This window comes from Bombus pyrosoma, linkage group LG11, assembly GCF_014825855.1.
Source record: "Bombus pyrosoma isolate SC7728 linkage group LG11, ASM1482585v1, whole genome shotgun sequence".
NCBI lineage: Eukaryota > Metazoa > Arthropoda > Insecta > Hymenoptera > Apidae > Bombus > Bombus pyrosoma.
Window position 1 is genome coordinate 16,544,837 of NC_057780.1, and position 19,363 is coordinate 16,564,199.

The window sequence follows — 19,363 nt, forward strand, 5'->3', positions numbered from 1 at the left end:
ATCGTCTCTATGTGTTTCTTTCATATTCATAACTTCTAACTGTTTCTAGTAAAGGATATTTTTAAAAGAAGCATTTAAATGACACATAATTAATTAAAATATAAAAACGATATATATATATAAAATTGACAGTAGTTTTTTGTAAGTAATTTTGACAGTAGTTTTTAACAAAATGTTTCGATACTTTATATTTAAAAAAGAATTATATACTTAAATGTGTAATAAACATCTAAAAAATTATATAATAATGCTATATCAAAAATAATACAATTTAAGTGACTTAATTCATAACAACACATAACATAACAATTTTATTAATCAGAATATTTTAATATTAATAATATATAATTCTATACATATTTTAATGTCTACCTCAAAAATGGAATATATCAGTCAGAGTAACTATTTTATTAATATTTACTTTTATAACTTTCTATTTCTTCCTCTTTAAGGTTTTTCTTATAAATGTAAATTTATTTGTAATACTTAAGCATTTCTTAAAGATCGTCATTAAAATAAAATAACCTCCCATAGAATTGAGATAAAATTTTTGTTCTTCTAACATTTATTGCAAGGAATAAAATTTATTAGTTAAGTTGTGAATATGTTTTTCATATCGAAAACTCAAGATATCTCGTACACAAACTATCCCCAGAACTCAAAATATCCCTCTTTAACGACATGTTCGCCAACATTCAAGACCTAACAACCAAATTTTAAGATTGGAACTGAACGCAGCATAAAAGTTAATTTCTTAGAGTGAGAAACTTCACAATCGCATTTCTTAGTATCAAATTGAATATTATAGTTGATTACAGTGATGTTATACATAGAATACCATTATTGATTATATTATAGGAATAATATAATTTTAAGGATTATATTTTTAAAATATGGCAGATCGTTTAACACAATTGCAAGATACTATAAACCAGGTAATTGATTGTGTAAATTGTGTAAATAAATATAATAAGTAACAATCTAATTTTTATGTTATTCCAGCAGGCAGAACATTTTTGTAACAGTGTAGGTATTTTACAACAATATTCAACACCTAGTAAATTTCCCGGTTTTGATCGTGTTGGAACACCTCAACCGCATCAACCTCAAGAAGGTACTTTTATATATAATTTATTTCATTAAATTTCATATTGCCAGACTTATATATGAATTATACTTATATTTTAGATTATGCAGCCTTGTTTGCAACGCTTATAGCAAGGTGTGCAAAAGATATTGATACCTTGATAGAAAGTTTACCGAGTGAAGAGTCATCACAAGAACTACAAGTTGCAAGTCTTAACCGTCTTGAACAAGAAAATCAAGAAGCTGGCGAACAACTAGAGGAAGTTGTAAAACAAGGAGAAGCACTTTTGCAAAGGATTCAAGCTGCTCTGCAAGATATTGCTCAAAGTCAATTAGATATGCAAGATCCAGCATCTACGTCTATAATTAATATTAATCTTAACACTAACCCAACTTTTAAACAAGAAAATGTAAGCTCTGTAAATACTGTATCTTCGAATAGCACACATCAATTGTCAGATCCTTCACCTAATTCTGTAAATCAATGATATATTTGTACTATAATTTGATTTTTTAACAAATTTATAAAGGAAATAAATTTTTCTAATAGTGTAAACGTCGTCAAAATATTAAAATTATTAAATAAATCTTAAAAACTGTTTCATATTTATAGATAGCAAACAATTAGTTATATGAAATGTCACGTCCCGCGCCCCGCGCGATCCGTAGCGCGAAAGTAAAATTGGTAATTTCTTTCAAATCAAGGTAATTTAAANAACAAACTCCTTATAAATCTGTAAACAAATCATATTAATATTTATGTTTTCATAGAAATTATAACTTAAATTTTTAGTAATAAATTAATTCATCAACGAATTACATTTCTCTGACAAACAGATGTGAAGAAAATTAATAACATTTCTTTCAAATATTTAAAATCACTAATGTGTATGTACATATTTTATTACATAGAAATTATATAAATGCGAGGAGAAACATTATTGTTTCTTTATTTTGAAAAGGTAAGTAAATATTGAAACATATTCTATAAGAAGTATTATTTATATTGTTGTCTATTAGAAAGAACTAGTTTCCAGTTCTGGGATAGTTCTTTGGAAAAATTGAAATTTTTGCTTAAGTACATGAGTAAATAACATTATCATAATAGGTTGATCATACCTTATGACGATATATGAATAATGGATAAGTAAATCTAGACTAGAATTGCGTTTTACGTGTAATAAGGTGGTTCACACTATGACAATAACTGACATTTTGTAGAAAGAGAAAGAAGAGCAATAAGTTGTTTTTATTAACGTATTATTTTCAGTCCTATTCATACATATGATTATAATGTAATGATTAAATCATTATTTTGTACTTCATGAAAATATTAAATTATATCGTCAAGAATATTTACGAGTAAATAAGAAGATTAAAAATTAAATTTATAATAGACTTTTCATTGATCAATCAATGATAACATCAACAAAATTGTTACTTAGTGTACGAATAATGAGGTTATGTAGATTATGCTTATATATAGTGTCTAACCAACGAGACGAGGCAGTAAACGTAAAAATTATTTGACTGCTACAGCTGCAATATACAGATCATATATACTTTAATTACAATCTACATATGTATCTCTGTATATATTATTCGAAATTGAAGAGTTAGGGTCATTACAGAATATCAAATAGGATATGGAATATATTGTGATGTGTTTATATAAAAAATATATGTGGAATTGAAACAAAAAGTATCAGACGAAAGATTATTTTGCTGTAAACATGGAGTAAAAAATTCTACCGAATTTAATAAATTCAGAGTCTGCTAGAACTAAATTTTAGTACAATGTTAAGAAATTAAATTCGATATTCGTCTTAAACCAAGAATAATATTAAAATTACCGTTGATGTTGTTAAACACTGTAGCTCGGTCTAAATCATTTCAGAATTTTTAAAAATTATTAATTAATTAAAATGATAAGCCTCTACCTTATGTATATACTGTATAAATTTAAATGAATATAATATTGAATAAATGAATATTACGCATATGGAACATATAAGAGAGGCCAACAAAATATTACAACAAAAATATAAATATTTATTAGGCTTATACACAATTTGTATTTAATAGGTTTATATACAACATATTTATATACAATTTATTTGTTTCATATTGTATTAGACCATTGCAGTCTTTTACTTTTGAATGGTAGGTGCAGACTGATTGGATGATTTGGAATCTCGCATAGAAGCGCTACGTCTTCGCTTTAGTTCTTCTTGACGTCTATTCTTAGCTTCCTTTTGCCGTTGTGCTAACAGCTTCGCATACTCTGCTGCTTGTTGCTTGCGAGCCAAGCAACGCCTCCTCTTTAGAGCCAGTCTATGCCTCTTTCTCTATATAAACATATTTTAATTTTATTATAAACTCCGTACTTTTGGAAAATTTTAACTGAAACAGAATAACAATATAATATAGATACATATATGTACAAACCTGGAGTGTAAGTGGGGTAATAAGACGTTGAATTTTAGGGGCTTTCGACCGCTGTGGTTTGCCCTCTTTTTGAATTGGTCGTTTCACAACGAATCGACGGACATCATCTTCCTTAGATAGATTAAATAGTTTGCGAATTTTGCTCGCTCTCTTGGGTCCTAAACGGCGTGGGACTTCCTTGTCAGTTAAATCCGGGATATCCTGTAAGAATTTAATCAATTTATACATTAAATGCTTCTCAGCATTAAAAATGTTCTTTAACACGTTCACGTGGGCGCTACTATTTGTATTTCCCGCCGTGGGACAGCGCTCGTATGGATTATTATTTGAAGGCCACATGCAATTTATAGATAGCTATTATACGAGTGTCCCTTTGGTTGAAGAACATTTGCAGAAAAAAACATTTATTTGTGGTGCTGTAAAAATAAACAAAAAATTTCTACCGCCACAGGCGATACAAAAACAAAAACGGGATCACATTGTGAGTTTTGAAAATCGTAGCAGAGTTAAATTTTTTAAATGGACTGACAAAAGACCAGTTTATATGTTTACTACTTCCAAGAATCACATATGTACAATTATTCAAGGAAAAAATGATGAACTAAAGCCTGATGTTTTTTTTTATAATAATGCAAAAAAGAGTGGTGACTTATCCTATCAAATGACATTGTACTATAGTTGTTTATGGAAAGCCGTTAAATGGTACAAAAAAATTATTATACAATTAATATGAGGGACTTGCCTCATAATTCCGTGATACATATATCAAAGATGATGTAATAAAGATATTAATATTTTGCAATTTAGAGAAAAAATTATTGTTCATCTTTGACCAATAATCACCACATTGCAGAAATGGCTATTGAAAGGCAAATACCTTCACAAAATGTTCACATTTTCTTCACTCACATAAAGGATCTGTAAGAAAGTCAAGAAAAAGATGTAAAGAATGTTATAAATGCTTATATAAAAAAAAAGTTAGAGATTATGCCACGAAAAAAACTAAAAAAGTAACGATATATTACAATCGTTGTGAGGGCCAGTCAGCACTTTGTTTCAAATGCTTTTAAAAATTGTATAGAAATATATAAACAATTAAGTTAAGTTTATAATACTGAATTGCTGTGTTTACTATCGAATTTTTGTTTTATATGTTTATAATACTGAGATGAAATAAAATATATCCTACTTCTTTTTTATTTAATAGACGTTAAATTTCCAATTAAATTTTCAAATATTTCAAATGGCGATTTTTTTTAGTTACTAAAAGAACTACATTTTTGATGGTATGCACTATCTGATGGAACATTCGAGTTTGAGTCAGGTGCACGCCGCCTGATGTGAGACTCGAGCGCAAACCACCGGTGGCACGCGCCGGCGTGAACGTGTTAATAACTTAACTCACTGATCATTACATCCATAGATATGTTGACTTCTAGTGTATCGCTTGTACACTGAGAAAAGGTGTAAATTACATAACACAGTCTCCCAAATCAAGAAACGATATTTAATCTTCCATGTTTACGATAGTATCGTAAGATAATAAGTCAGTTCTAAGATACACCCTGAAACATGGATAATAGACAGAAAGTACAGTCAAGTTAATACCTTTTCTCCTTTTTTGACAATGACGAGAGCGAGTACTGAAAGGTTGGAATCGACAATGCATCCACGGACAGATTTACGTTTGCGCTCGCCATCACGTCTAGGTCTGTAGCATGAATGTCCTTTTGAGAGCAGTAAACGTACGCGCCCTAGTTACAGGAATTTAAAAAAAAATTAAGATCAATCCATTATACCAAATCTATAAAATTCATAAACGCATAAAGCTGTTACAAACGAAATTAAAATATAAAATGCTTGTGTTACCATTAGTCAGAACGCCCTGTTTCATAGGAAATCCTTGTTTATCATTGCCGCCGGAGATACGAACGACATATCCCTTCCATTCGTTACCGAGAGCATCAGCCTCTACTTCTGCGCCCATACGCTTTTCATAAAAAATTCTCAGCTTATGCTCATCGGAGATTTCAAACAGTTTCTGACATCCTGTTGCAGGATACGATACGTTCAACTAGAAAACACATAAATATCATACAGAATATGCAAAGATTTAACAGTCTTTGTCAGTTTATTCAACGTGCATAATCAAATAAAAAATGTTATATATACATAGCTATATAAAGCTTTATTAAAAAGTTAGAACAAAAATTCAAAATACAAGGGGAATAGTAAGAAACTCGTGATTACTATGCTATAAAATAACAGCAGATATATCACCTCGTAATAAGACTTCAATTGACTTATATTTATAAAGCATATTTTGCTTGACAATAGCCATAAAATATATTCACAAAGGTTGGCCGTTTATACTTGTACAGTGAAATATAGGTTAAACGTCTGAGACATTTTAACGAGGTTATGCTTACTTTCATAGTATAATAATGAACATTGTAAATTTTAATGCTCTGAAGAAAATTTAGCCTCTTGCCTCATGTCGAACCATTTCACGGTTTGGCTGAGTATTCGAAATTGCGCAAATGGTTCATGTCTTTTTGTAAATGCATGTGTAAGGCACAATTAATTTTATTTTGCAGGATGTTTGATAAATAAATACTACCAACTGATCATTGAACAAGCAAGATTTATTATCTTGAAGTCAATAATAAATCAATAACATTTTTATTATAATTTCTGAAGAAACATATATTTTAAATTATGAACGTCTTGATAAAATTAAAAAAATTTAATAATCTTCAATCGTGTGGTATCTTTCAAAGCATATTGGTACATGTAATGCAACTTTACATCTTTTGCACTCCCACGTTGTTTCACTACGTTTTTTATGTTTTGTGCAAACTTTACAGGCTCTTGATGGCTTTAATTTCGATGGTGTTGGATCTATATGCTTGGGAAAATGACCCCAATGTTTCCCGTGCAGCCTCTCTGGTAAATCTCCATTCGTTAATCGTCCTTTTCGTTTATACTCTGGTAATGGTATATTTTTTAGCAATGATTGGGCTATTTCAATTCTATATTCAGCATAAGTCTGTTTTTTGTTACTATCTATTTTGTTGAATAAAATGTATGAATTAAACAGAGCAATATCAAAGAGGTAAAAGAAAACTTTTCGGTATCCTTTCATACATTTCCTCATCACAGGGAAGCACGCTAGCATTTGGTCTTGCCGGTCAATTCCAATCATTCCTTTATTGTACTCAATGATACATTTTGGTTTCAAAGTACAATTGAATTGATTTTTTTCTGGTTCAGTCATTTCTGCTGTTTCGTGTTTTGAAGAAAGAATATAAATGTCTCGTATATCCTTCCATTTTAATGCCAGTATTCCATTGCAGCTTCTCATTATATATTCACCCTTTTTTAATTTTACTTTACAAAAATCTTTTGGCATATTATTTCTGTTCGAGTGCACTGTTCCAACAACATTAGTTTTACTGTTAATTAAAGTTTTAAACAGTTTTGTAGAACAATTGTTTAAATATAAAGTATGTCCTTTATGTAATATTGATTGTGATAGCTCTTTGACAACACTTTCAGATGCACTGTCACCAGAATTTATTTTATCACTACCAGTGTATATTTTAAGGTCATAGCAATAACCTGATTTCGACTCACATAATTTATAAAATTTTATACCAAATCTTACCCCTTCTGATGGATTAAATTGTTTATAGGATAAATGTCCCTTATATTTCATCAATGATTCATCGATAGTAACATTCTCTTGCATTGTATATACTTCTTTAAATCTTTGATTCAAAAAATTTATCACAGGTTTTATTTTACATAATTTATCTGTATTGTTAGCCAAATTGTTATCTGTAAAATGCAAACATCTAGTTATTTGCAGAAATCTTTTGAACGGCATTGTTTTTCTAAAAATTGGAGTTTCTATAACTGCTTTCTTAGACCAATTCATTTGAATTGTTGGTTTTTTAACTTCAGCCATTATTATACATAGTGCAAAATATATTTTGATTTCACCACAGTCTACAGGAAACCAAGTTTTGTCTATTTTTAGTCTTTTATTTTCATTGTTTATTATTTGGTTTGCGTTTCGATTCGTCTCCGTAACAATATTTTCCCAAAATATATTATCAAATATTATATTAAAAAAATCTAATTCTTTTCTGTTTTCCCCTAACTGACTCAAAATTGCCACTTTTATGCCAGGAATCTGTGTATACTTCCAAATTTTTGGATCATTAGTTTCTTCTTTCCAAATCCATAGCTCTGATTGTTGATGATTACTGTGGTCTTCATCGTCGGTATCATCTTCAATAATCAGTCGCTTACAACGTTTTCGTACAGGAAGTGAAATATCACTACTGTCACTATCACTATTTAAAATATCTATCAAATCACTTTTTGCAATGTTAGCTGAATTTTCAATGTCCTCAACAACGCCTAATATTCTTTTTGAAGACATTTTTGAGGGTACCTTTCTAATATTTTTCAAGAAAATATATCTGCATGTCCGAATGCGGTTAAGAAAATTAGTAAGTATTTGTCGCGTGTAGCCCGAAGAACGTACCACGTTTCTCACACGTATTATTTACTTTTGGTCCGAATGACCTACCATGTCTCTCTCACATGTTATTTATATTTGGCCCGATCAACGTATCATATCTCTCACACGATATTGTAGGATAAGGGGTTAAGTATTCTACATTTGGATATGACTTGCTTGATGCTATTTATGTCGAAGATAAATAAAATAAGTCATATTTTAACATTGGTTAAGTATACAGATAAACGAATGTTTCATAAATTATATATATCTAAAATTATTTATAGCATTTCAATATATAAATTTTTATAGTAACTGTTTGTAATATTTGTTAGATTTTGAAATTATTATTGGATACGTACTTTCATTGTGACAAATATCAAGCAATGCAGCGAGCTATAAACAGAAGGACTGTATATCGCACAAGCGGACACTGAGTGCGTGTAGAGTGCGTACACCGGATATCCGGTTTAAGTCCAATGAAATTTTAAAGTGAAAATAGCAATAAACAAACTCCTTATAAATCTGTAAACAAATCATATTAATATTTATGTTTTCATAGAAATTATAACTTAAATTTTTAGTAATAAATTAATTCATCAACGAATTACANTTTCTCTGACAAACAGATGTGAAGAAAATTAATAACATTTCTTTCAAATATTTAAAATCACTAATGTGTATGTACATATTTTATTACATAGAAAATATATAAATGCGAGAAGAAACATTATTGTTTCTTTATTTTTAAAAGATAAGTAAATATTGAAACACATTCTATAAGAAGTATTATTTATATTGTTGTCTATTAGAAAGAACTAGTTTCCAGTTCTGGGATAGTTCTTTGGAAAAATTGGAATTTTTGCTTAAGTACATGAGTAAATAACATTATCATAATAGGTTGATCATACCTTATGACGATATATGAATAATGGATAAGTAAATCTAGACTAGAATCGCGTTTTACGTGTAATAAGGTGGTTTACACTATAACAATAACTGTCATTTTGTAGAAAGAGACGAGAGCAGGAGGGGGGCAGCGTTCTGAAATGCCGACTTGCGGGCGTGTGTGACATTTTGATGTAGAGTGTCTTTGATGATTTTCGTCATGTATTGATTTAATACATAGATATTTCCGAAAAAAGTTAAGTTTAGTCGATCTTTTCAGAGGAAAACAAATAACAATGAGCTATTTGAATTTAATGTAAAACATTGAATATATTAATTTTTTGTAGGAAGATGGATGTCGCAGTGATAGAAGTCCTTCAACAAGCGGGTAGTCAGGATCCCACTATTTTGAAACCAGCTGAACAAACTCTAAAACAATGGGAAACTGAAAGGGGATTCTACACTGCGTTATATGTAAGTTGCATAAATAAATGTAAAATAAATTTGATTAGATTGTAAGGAGGAAAAAATTTATTCCTGATCATTTTTATTTTAACTAGCATATATAAGCATATACTATTTGCTTATGTATGTAAGATTATTTTAGGTTATTTATTTTCATTACTAACGAAAGTCTAATTATTATATTATGTTTAAAATATTAATAATTATTTCAGAATGTGTTTTCTAATCATTCCTTGAGTATCAATATTAGATGGATGGCTATTTTATGTTTTAAAAATGGTGTTGATAAATATTGGAGAAAGAATGCTCCAAAGTAAGTATTCTTTAACGCAATCAGATTTGACTAATAGTATTAACATCTTAATGTAAATTAATAATTAAATAACATGCATTATTACTACAGTGGAATTGCAGATGACGAAAAGGAATTTCTTAGACAACGTTTAATAGTAAACTTTGAAGAACCTGTAAATCAGTTAGCTATCCAATTGGCAGCTCTCATTGCTAAAATTGCAAGGTAATTGATATTGATTAAATAATTTGTGTTTATTTTTCTCTCTGATTCATAAAATAAATTAAACGAAATAATGTTGTACAGATATGATTGGCCTAGAGAATGGCGCTCATTAATTCCAACCTTATTGGATGTTATAAGAGGACAAAATCCTTTGGCCCAGCATCGGGCACTGTTAATATTACATCATGTTGTTAAGTGTTTAGCCTCTAAACGTTTAGTTCCTGACAGACGACTCTTCCAAGAATTAACCAGTAGTGTGTTCAGTTTTATTCTGAATGTGTGGAATACTTATACAGAATCTTCTCTTATAATGGCATCAAATGGAGCAGACACAAATCAGATACAGGAAGCTTTGGAAAAAGCGTTACTTCTATTGAGAATTCTTAGAACACTTATTGTAAATGGGTTTAATAAGCCTTCAGAATCCCATGATGCTATGTCATTCTTAGAAATTGTTTTTGAACGTGCAAGAACTTGTCTTGAATGTCGTTAGTATATTTCTCCTCTGATATTACCCTTAATATCAGCTATATATTTGTCTCTTTTAATAATGATTTTTATATAATTCTAGGAAAAACATTAATTTCAAGAGGTATACAGATGGAAGTATGCGATAAATTTATAATTCATTTAACTAAAGTATTAATAGGAGTATTAGAAATGCATCCATTTTGTTATGTAGAACTAATACCAACATCATTAGAATTTTCTGTTTTTTATTGTTTCACTGAAGCTGGTCAAGCTCTAGCTTTTGAAAGATTTGTTATACAATGTTTAAATTTAATGAAAGGCATTTTATTATCTACATACTATAAACCAGCTAAAGTTCTCAAAGGTATATACGATGGATAATGGTATTTTGTAAATTTATGGGTGTGATTTATTGAGCTTGAAAATTTGTTAATACAGATACGAAAAATCCGTTAACGTTGAGAGCAAATCAATTGAGACAAGAATTTTTTACACCTGAAACATTAGCAGAAATTTGTTCAAGGCTCGTAACACATTATTTTCTTTTAACACCTGCTGAATTGGAATTATGGGATACAGATCCAGAAAGTTTTGGTAAATATTTGTATATATACATACATATATGAATATATATATGTACATACAATGTTTTATATTTTTTATTTATAATGTTTTCAGTTGTCGATGATGGCGGTGAATCATGGAAATATAGTTTAAGGGTAAATATTTTATTGCCGACTATTTACAAATATTTATAAATGAATTATAATTGTAAAATTATACATTTTTATTTACTTTATAATTAATATTTTATTTTCTTTAGCCTTGTACGGAGTGTCTGTTTGTAGTAATTTTCCATCATTTTGGAGAAGTTCTTGTACCAGTTTTAGTTGAACTAATGCAAAGACATCATCAACCAGTTGATCCGAATAATTTGCATGCTATTCTAGTAAAAGATGCAGTATATAATGCAGTTGGTTTGGCTGCATTTGATTTATATGATGAGGTAAGAACAAAATATCACAAAAAAATCAGTGCAGATAGTCAGTCATCCAGTTCATCACGCTTCTATTTATTAGGTAAATTTTGATCAATGGTTTTCAACTACCTTAAAAGAAGAGTTGAAAATTCGAAGTAACAATTATAGAATTATTAGAAGACGAGTATGTTGGCTTATTGGGCGCTGGACAAGTAAGTAAAGTGCAGCTTTTTAAACAAGTAGGATTTATTATGTAATAATTTTGTATTGTAATAAAATTGCAGCTGTTAAGTTAAGTACAGAGTTAAGACCAGAATTATACAAACTTATGGTTGAAGTTTTGAGTCCTGAAGAAGATCTGGGTGTTCGTTTAGCAGCAAGCGATGCTTTAAAGCTTGCGATAGATGATTTTCAATTTAATCCGGAAGAATTCTCGCCATATTTAGAACCAGCATTCTCTTTGTTATTTTCGCTCCTAAAAGAAGTAAAAGAATGTGATACCAAGGTATATATGTATATATTGTTATATGTTACTTTCAAAATATTGTTGTAGTTCGCAAAAACATATTTTAAATAATTTTCAGATGTATGTGTTATACGTATTATCATTTATGATTGAACGTGCTGGTAGTGAAATAAACCCACTTGTTGGAGCCCTCAGTTCATATTTGCCAGCACTTTGGCAAGAATGTGAAGAACATAATATGCTAAGATGTGCTATAATTTCAACACTTGTACATCTAGAAAAGGTAAATTTTTTTTTATATTGTTTAATGAATGAAACTATATTAATATAAATCAAATTATTGATCTTGATATTGATAAATTAAATATATAACTCAATGATTTTATTGAAAATTTTAAATAATAGATAATATTTGAATTATTTTTTAGGCTTTAGGTTCTGAAAGCGTCCTTATAGAACCACTAGTAGTAGGTGTTATTGCATTAAGTTGTGACGTCAATCAAAATTGTCACGTATATTTGTTAGAAGATGGCTTGCGATTATGGTTAGCTTTACTGCAAAATGCAGCTGCGCCAACATTGGCTATAATGGAACTGGCTAAAAATTTGCCTGCTGTATTAGGTTAGTAAATAATTCTATTTGATAATGATTCTTATAAACATCCAGAAAAGTTAATGATCTTTATATTTTTCAGAAAAATCATTTGAACATTTAAAATTATGTTTGTATATAGTTCAAGCATATGTAATATTAAGTCCCCAAGAATTTTTAAGTCAAAGAGGAGCGATTATAATCGAAACACTTAGGTCACTTTTAGGAGATTTGAACTCAGAAGGAGTTGTAATGATAATGACAGTGTTTGAACTATGTTTATGTGCTTCACCTCGGCAAGGTGCAGAACTTATTAAACCTGTTTTAATAACTATATTTGAGTGAGTATAGTTGCTTCAGTATGTTATAACAAGTTATACACATTAATATTTATTTGAATTTTGATAGAAATATGTATAAGGAAGAAGAAGTTACGATGACGATGACTATGTATTTATCTATCGTGGCAAGAGTTTTATGGTTTTACAAAGATATTTTTATACAGGTATTAACATTTCATATATTGTATTTATGTATTTGTCAATTTGTTAATATAATTTGTATAACCATTAAAATAATCGTTTAGGTAATAAGCGAATTAACCAGAAAAATGGGTGGAAACGAAGTTAGAGAAGAAGTTGTATTGGGAGAAATTATACGTATATGGGTTAATCGAATGCCATATATTCCTCTACTAGAAAGACGTAAATTATTAGCTCTTGCACTTTGTTCACTTCTTGGACCTGATAGTCCTCCTTGCGTTCTTCATTATTTTCCACTGATAATATCTAATATCGTCGGAACTCTCAATGACATCACCAAACTTGACGACATAAGATGCGAAAATATTGGATATGCCATTGAGTATGTAGAAATTATTCGTACAATACATATAATTGCAATAAAAAACCATACTGCTATAAAAGTTAGCATTTTTACTTATTTTAGATCTTTGTCAATTAGTGGGCAGTCTAGTCCATCTCAGCATGACGATGAAGAATATGGAAATAAACACGAACAGCGAAAAAGAAGACTTGATTTTAGTGATCCTTTGCCTAGTATATCTTTGAAAGATACATTACAAAATCAGGTAAAGAGATAGTTCACTTTTAGTTACAATTGTATACCTATTATATGCTAGAAACCTCCTAATTCAATTATGTATTTGTTATATATTAAAAATTTTTGTTCTTATTTCAGTTACTTACTTTACGTAGATTAATTGGAGATAACCAGTTCAATCAATTGATGTTAACCCTTCATCCAGAAATTGATAAAGAACTTAAACTTTACGTATCTTTATGAAAAAGGAGAAAGTCTAATTGAAAGAGAAGGAAAACAAAATATTATGTTAAACGCCACACTACGTGTAAAAAAAAAGCTTTACGGCGCTCTATTATAAAACGGCACTATTTTATTGTATTATATTAGCTGTTTCACTGTACTAATAATGTTGATAATAAAAGACTTGACATTTCAAAATTCTATCTTATTCATTCGTTTATATATATATACTTTAAATAGTTCTAATAATTGAAGTGTTCCCGCAATAAGGTAATGCCATACCTAAATTGTATTTATTACAAGGGAAATAAAGGCTTTCATATACAAATAGTTGTTTGATTTTGAACTGGTTTACTCAAATTATTACAAAATACTATAATTTAAGTAGTATAATTATAGCAATTGATTATGAAGAATTATATTCTAATAATCTAATATGCAGTTAAGAATGTAACAGTACTATAATCATATTTGTTCTATTCCAAAAATTATTAAATTTCGTAATATATATAAGAATGAATATTTAAGTAGAAATAGGCATTTTTAATTCATAATTTTTCCCGCTTCTTGGTCATCATGATTAAGAGCAGTCTAGCGTTGCTACTGCAAACTACAAACAGCTGTCGTCTATGTCAAATCGTAGCAGGGGGTTTGCCTATTTCCAGTTTCAAATAATTCTCTGTTCTCACTAATTTGAGGCAAGGTGAGTACTCTAAAACAAATTACATTCATTATTATCCTTAAAATAACTAATTTTCATGTTTTGTGCAAAAGAATGTTTGAATCAGTATCTTTATTCAATACACGGATGTGCTGTATATAATATTCGATTGGTCGGTGTACTTGTTTGACATATTCATTGATTTTATCCGTTTTTTTGTACATTCAATAAACAATTTAATAAACACGTTTATAATGATATTGCGATTTCATAAATTACAAAATAGGTTTAAAGCGAAAACAAATGTTAAGTAGACGCCATGTTCATTTTTGGTTACTTACAGTAACATCTGTGATTGATGGCGTGGTATCATTGCTATTATCGTTTTAAATTTCGGTGAAATATTTAAATTGCAGAAAATACACAAAACACGCAAGATTAAATTGTAAAAAAATTATATACAAGTCAATGTATTTTTTTAATTGCAACAAAAACATTGACAATGTTACTGGTTCTATAAAATAGTTTTCACGCTGAATATCTAATAACAACTTATGTACATGTGTAAGTAAGTACATTATACATATAGAAATATACTTTCTAGTCGCTAATAACTAATTAATTATGAATGACTTAATATTTGTTGATGATCGTACTATACGATGTGCATTCAAAGTATATACAGGGTGTTCCAGTAATAATGTACAATCGGCATGAAGGTGATTCCACATGAAAAATGAATTAAAAATATAGATTAAAATTTGTTCATATAGTGTTTCCTTTTCGATAAAATCAAATTTTGAGATTTGGTTCGTATATGTGATTTGGCTAATTCATGACTGGGTACAAATAGACAATCAGCAGGACATTATCCTGTGTGCATAGATAAGTAAAAAATGTAGAATAAAATGTCGTCGTAAAGGTTTCATTTTCAAGAAAATAGAGTTTGTATGTGCTTAGTTAAGAATTTATCTGGTACTTGATAAATTTTCAAATTCCATTTTCTCGGAAACGAAACGTTACGTGAACAAAACTTGTTCTTCAAATGTCTTCGAATCTTTTTTTCACGTAGAATCTTTCCCTTGCTGATTGTACTATGACTACTAGGACACCCTGTAGCTCTCGCTCTTGGAATCTTCATTGGGCAAAAACAGATGTCATTCATTTCATTCTTTTTATGTAAATTCTTTATATCTTTTAACATTAACCTTTTTAACAATAGCATCCTACTTTTAAAATCAGTATAAGGAGGCTATTTATCAAAATAGCCATCACGATGTTTTTTATATTAAAGGGTCATTAGTAAAAAAAAAAGAAAACTATGATACGTTTGTATATATGAATTGAAAATTTGCTATCTATTACTTTTGTACAATTCTAGATCTTTCGATGGAATTAATTATAGATAAGTACAGGTTTATCTTTGTTAGCATAGATTTTGATAAATGATAAATTGTTATAAGTGACATAACATAGGTTTGTTTTTTAATCTGTATACATATTTATTGTTTACTTAGTGAAGCGACAATCACAAGAGATAAAATAAATACAAATATTGTAGATAGGATAGTTTTTTCTTTATAATTAATTTCTTTATAATCTTTGCAAAGAAATTAATTATAAAATGAATATCGTGTCCTAACAACATCTATAATCATACCATATTCATGATAGAATGATAAAGCTATATGGTTGATACAATTGTAAACAAATCAATTGCATAATAAGAGAATGATATTCAATTTTTTTAAATAAAATTCACGATCGTGGAGTTATATTTTTAACAAAATATAAAAATGTTATTTGAACACAAAGAATTAACAGAAAATTGCAGAGATATTTCACGCTTCGTTGCAATATCATTGTTTTCTTTTCCGTGTTTATTTTACGAACGTTAAAGAGAGTTCATAATGGAAAGCTGCTCTAGAAAAATGAAAGTAAGAGTTATTTCAATTTTGGTAGATTAATATTGTCTCCTGCTGAACCGGCATTTATTTTTAGAACTATTTTCAAGAGGCCCGCGTGGGGGTGGTTTGTATAGCGGATGCATACTCAGTATAGGGGGCGTACAAAGCGACAGAATGTTATCGAATGATAGCAGTACCATGACCTAATCGTATTTCTCTGATGATTCTTCGCTGACCAAATGTCTGAGATTTACGAAATTTTAACATTTAATTTCCTCACTTATAAATGATACTTCTATTTTATTTTTTTACCGAAATTATAATTATTGTTGTTATATTAAGGTAATAGTAATTCGAAGAATGAGTTCATGATAAATATCATGATAAATATTCATTTAGGACCGCGATAAAAATATTTCGTATCGCTTCTTTGCCCTTTCTTTGTCAATGGGAGTCATGAGTTTTCAAACAAATATACTTTCTCGCGCCCCTTTCGTTGCATGTAACACCGTGACCTTTTCATGTAAAATCCTTTGAATCCCCGAGGTGCTAGTGTCGGTCCTAACGAAGAACACCAATAATACGTATTGCGTTATAGACATACCAGAAAAATTATTTGAAATTAAATAGGTATTATATAGTGTATTTTTCATGGGTTCGTATATAATTATTCCGTTTTCGTCTATTTCATATTAAAATATATTCTTTTAGCTACCAAATATTATCAAACTAAAAAACTAACAAAAATGAATTTATCACATTTCTTTCTGTGGTTTTTATTTGGGATGTATTTTTAGCAATAGAAATGCTCAAGCTTGTTCATTGAGTATCAAAAATCCTGTTAGTATTTGTTTACTTCTCATTGATTATATATAGTTACATCAATCACTATAATAAATTAGCGATAATTGAAATTATAGACTCAGTTTTATAATTTTTGGAAACGGTTGGTTTAAAATATTTATTTTATTTAAAATATTTTAAATTATCTCTTACAAAAGAAAAATAGAAAGGAGTTGTAAAATAAAAATTTCGCTATATTATAAAAACGGAAGAGAACGGCAATGTTTCAAGAACTAAAGATCGATTTTTTCGCATTTTCGTAATTTTTTGTTACTTAATAATTGGAATCAAACATTTTGTAGTGCATTTCTTTTTTTCGCGACATTCTGAGTAGGAGGAAAGCCAAAACTAGTGTTGTAGGTATATAATGTGATGGTGCGAAGTTTCGAGTCAATAGCCTGTTCATAAAAAGATTTCAAAAATTGTAAACCATAAGAATTGTAATAAGATATTATTGTTTTTTGGAAAGCAAAGACGTCAAATTCTCGTATCGAAGTAAACGTTGAATTGTATCTTACAATATGCCATTTTTCTATAATAAATTTTTTCTGTCTACCCAAATAATAAAAGCTCTCAACAACAACTTCTTACACGTTTTTCAAAATCTTATTTTGAGGTATCCCATACATAGCAGGAGATTCACGTTGACTTACATCACTTATATAGTTGAGGCAAAAACAGAAAGGAAGAAAATATAGTAAATATGGGCAAATATATGCTGGCAAGAAATTATACCTCGACGAATGTTCAAACTGGATCAATAAGAAACAGCGCAAAATCTAACAAAAACTTGCAAGCTACGTGTATTTTTTGCTCGATAAAATCGTTCTAAGTAGAGGTTCGTATTCAATTAGTTGACTTGTTGTTTCTGTTGCACATTTTCGACATATGTTATGCCGTATAACCTTCATTAATACTCTTCAACGTTAATCAAAGTTGAAATTCCCATCAGACAAATATGGGAAATTCGTACAAAGTGATATACTTATGACTCTAGATCTATAACTTTTTAGTTTATGTAACAAATTGTGTAAATAAAATTATATTTATTAAATGTCTTCACAATGAACATAAAGTAACAAAAGTAAAATTCAAAAGTTTAAATATAGCGCTCAAATTAACGGCAAATTAAATCTCTTCTCTTCTCGATTTTAGCCCTTTGGCTGGATAAACCGTATATATTATACAATATTAACCCCAGATCTAAACTAAAAACGATAATATTGAAAATCATGCAGTATTTCGGACTCACAGGCAGTGTAGTTGTCATATGTCCAATATGTTTATTAAACACATCTTACACACTATATACTATCTTCATTTAAGTGGCTTAGTCTATATTTCTCGTCATAATATATGTAAAAGTTATTTCCATTATCATCATGTTTGTTTTAGTTTCTTCATTCATCAATTTTCGTCTTTCAACTATTATTGCCAAAAGATTAAACGATTTTTAATGAACAATGGTTCGGAATACAATACTTCACATAGTGTTTTTATTCTGTACAGTCCCAGGACTTACGAACAGAATTTCCTACTTAAACCTAAATATTAATACGGGACTGATTGGCAATGATTTTCAAAATATAATGTAAATAGATACTGTTAATATGTTTTTTCGTGTATCTTACCTACAAATCTATGCGATCTTCAATGTTACTTTCCTATTCTGCTTATTTCACAAAGGGACAAACCTAACCTAACCTAATTTTCATCTAGTATTACTCTATTAATTCCACAGAAACAACGTTTTTTGTTTTCTGCCTATTATTTCCAATGTCTTTCTACTCTGTTTGTTTTACAAGCGATCAAACATAACCTAATCTAATTTATACTTAACATTACTCTGCATGGAATTAATGAATCGAGTCAGAATGAACACCATTCTTCGTTTCCTTTCTACGATCCTCAGCGTTACTTTCCTTTGCTGCCTTCGCAAGCGACAAAAATGCGTGGCTGATCCCGTAAGGGGTTGTGATTAGACGGTGCGTGGGCGTAAATCTAGCGATACGCAGCGGCTTGCAGAAAAAGCTGTAGAAAGAAAAAAGCGTGCACACTTGGAACCCATTGGAAGTCCAGGAAAACCCATGGAGATGAGAAAACAGGTTGAAGGAAGGAACGAAAAGGGAATAAGGGAAAGTGTAGTGAATGCAAAAGATTGAGACAATTACGACAAAGTGGAAGTAGGAATCGCAAACGTGACAAGTAGTGGGGATAGGATGTAAC

General features: G+C 29.4%; 3 protein-coding genes across 12 annotated transcripts; 2 read left to right on the top strand and 1 right to left on the bottom strand.

The window, feature by feature from the left end:
• The first annotated feature begins 540 nt into the window (after positions 1 to 540).
• LOC122573176 (mediator of RNA polymerase II transcription subunit 21) lies at positions 541 to 1,642 on the top strand. Of its 2 annotated transcripts, none has more exons than XM_043739223.1 (3): positions 541 to 935; positions 1,006 to 1,114; positions 1,189 to 1,642. In XM_043739223.1, exons 1-3 carry the CDS (start codon positions 894 to 896, stop codon positions 1,572 to 1,574), a joined length of 537 nt encoding a protein of 178 aa, XP_043595158.1. In that variant the 5' UTR covers positions 541 to 893; the 3' UTR covers positions 1,575 to 1,642. The 2 variants fall into 2 exon arrangements, with proteins under 2 accessions (XP_043595158.1, XP_043595157.1); XM_043739222.1 differs by having other exon boundaries at positions 560 to 935; positions 1,003 to 1,114.
• Positions 1,643 to 3,117: 1,475 nt separating this feature from the next.
• Positions 3,118 to 9,105, bottom strand: LOC122572300 (40S ribosomal protein S6-like). Of its 7 annotated transcripts, none has more exons than XM_043737113.1 (6): positions 8,428 to 8,573; positions 5,404 to 5,608; positions 5,143 to 5,288; positions 4,950 to 4,988; positions 3,535 to 3,735; positions 3,118 to 3,434 (listed from the first exon to the last, which is right to left on the bottom strand). In XM_043737113.1, the coding sequence occupies exons 1-6, from the start codon at positions 8,431 to 8,433 to the stop codon at positions 3,237 to 3,239; spliced, it is 795 nt and encodes a 264-aa protein (XP_043593048.1). In that variant the 5' UTR covers positions 8,434 to 8,573; the 3' UTR covers positions 3,118 to 3,236. The 7 variants fall into 7 exon arrangements, with proteins under 7 accessions (XP_043593048.1, XP_043593050.1, XP_043593049.1 ...); XM_043737115.1 differs by lacking the exon at positions 8,428 to 8,573 and adding an exon at positions 8,135 to 8,414; XM_043737114.1 differs by lacking the exon at positions 8,428 to 8,573 and adding an exon at positions 5,964 to 6,110.
• LOC122572298 (importin-11) lies at positions 9,078 to 13,924 on the top strand. Of its 3 annotated transcripts, none has more exons than XM_043737107.1 (18): positions 9,078 to 9,209; positions 9,301 to 9,427; positions 9,631 to 9,731; positions 9,822 to 9,935; positions 10,017 to 10,423; positions 10,507 to 10,770; positions 10,845 to 11,000; positions 11,085 to 11,125; positions 11,230 to 11,412; positions 11,486 to 11,597; positions 11,670 to 11,890; positions 11,970 to 12,134; positions 12,280 to 12,472; positions 12,546 to 12,783; positions 12,851 to 12,947; positions 13,029 to 13,306; positions 13,406 to 13,532; positions 13,643 to 13,924. In XM_043737107.1, the coding sequence occupies exons 2-18, from the start codon at positions 9,305 to 9,307 to the stop codon at positions 13,745 to 13,747; spliced, it is 2,925 nt and encodes a 974-aa protein (XP_043593042.1). In that variant the 5' UTR covers positions 9,078 to 9,209; positions 9,301 to 9,304; the 3' UTR covers positions 13,748 to 13,924. The 3 variants fall into 3 exon arrangements, with proteins under 3 accessions (XP_043593042.1, XP_043593041.1, XP_043593043.1); XM_043737106.1 differs by having other exon boundaries at positions 9,079 to 9,209; positions 13,391 to 13,532; XM_043737108.1 differs by lacking the exon at positions 9,078 to 9,209 and having other exon boundaries at positions 9,833 to 9,935; positions 13,391 to 13,532.
• The last annotated feature ends 5,439 nt before the right edge of the window (positions 13,925 to 19,363 follow it).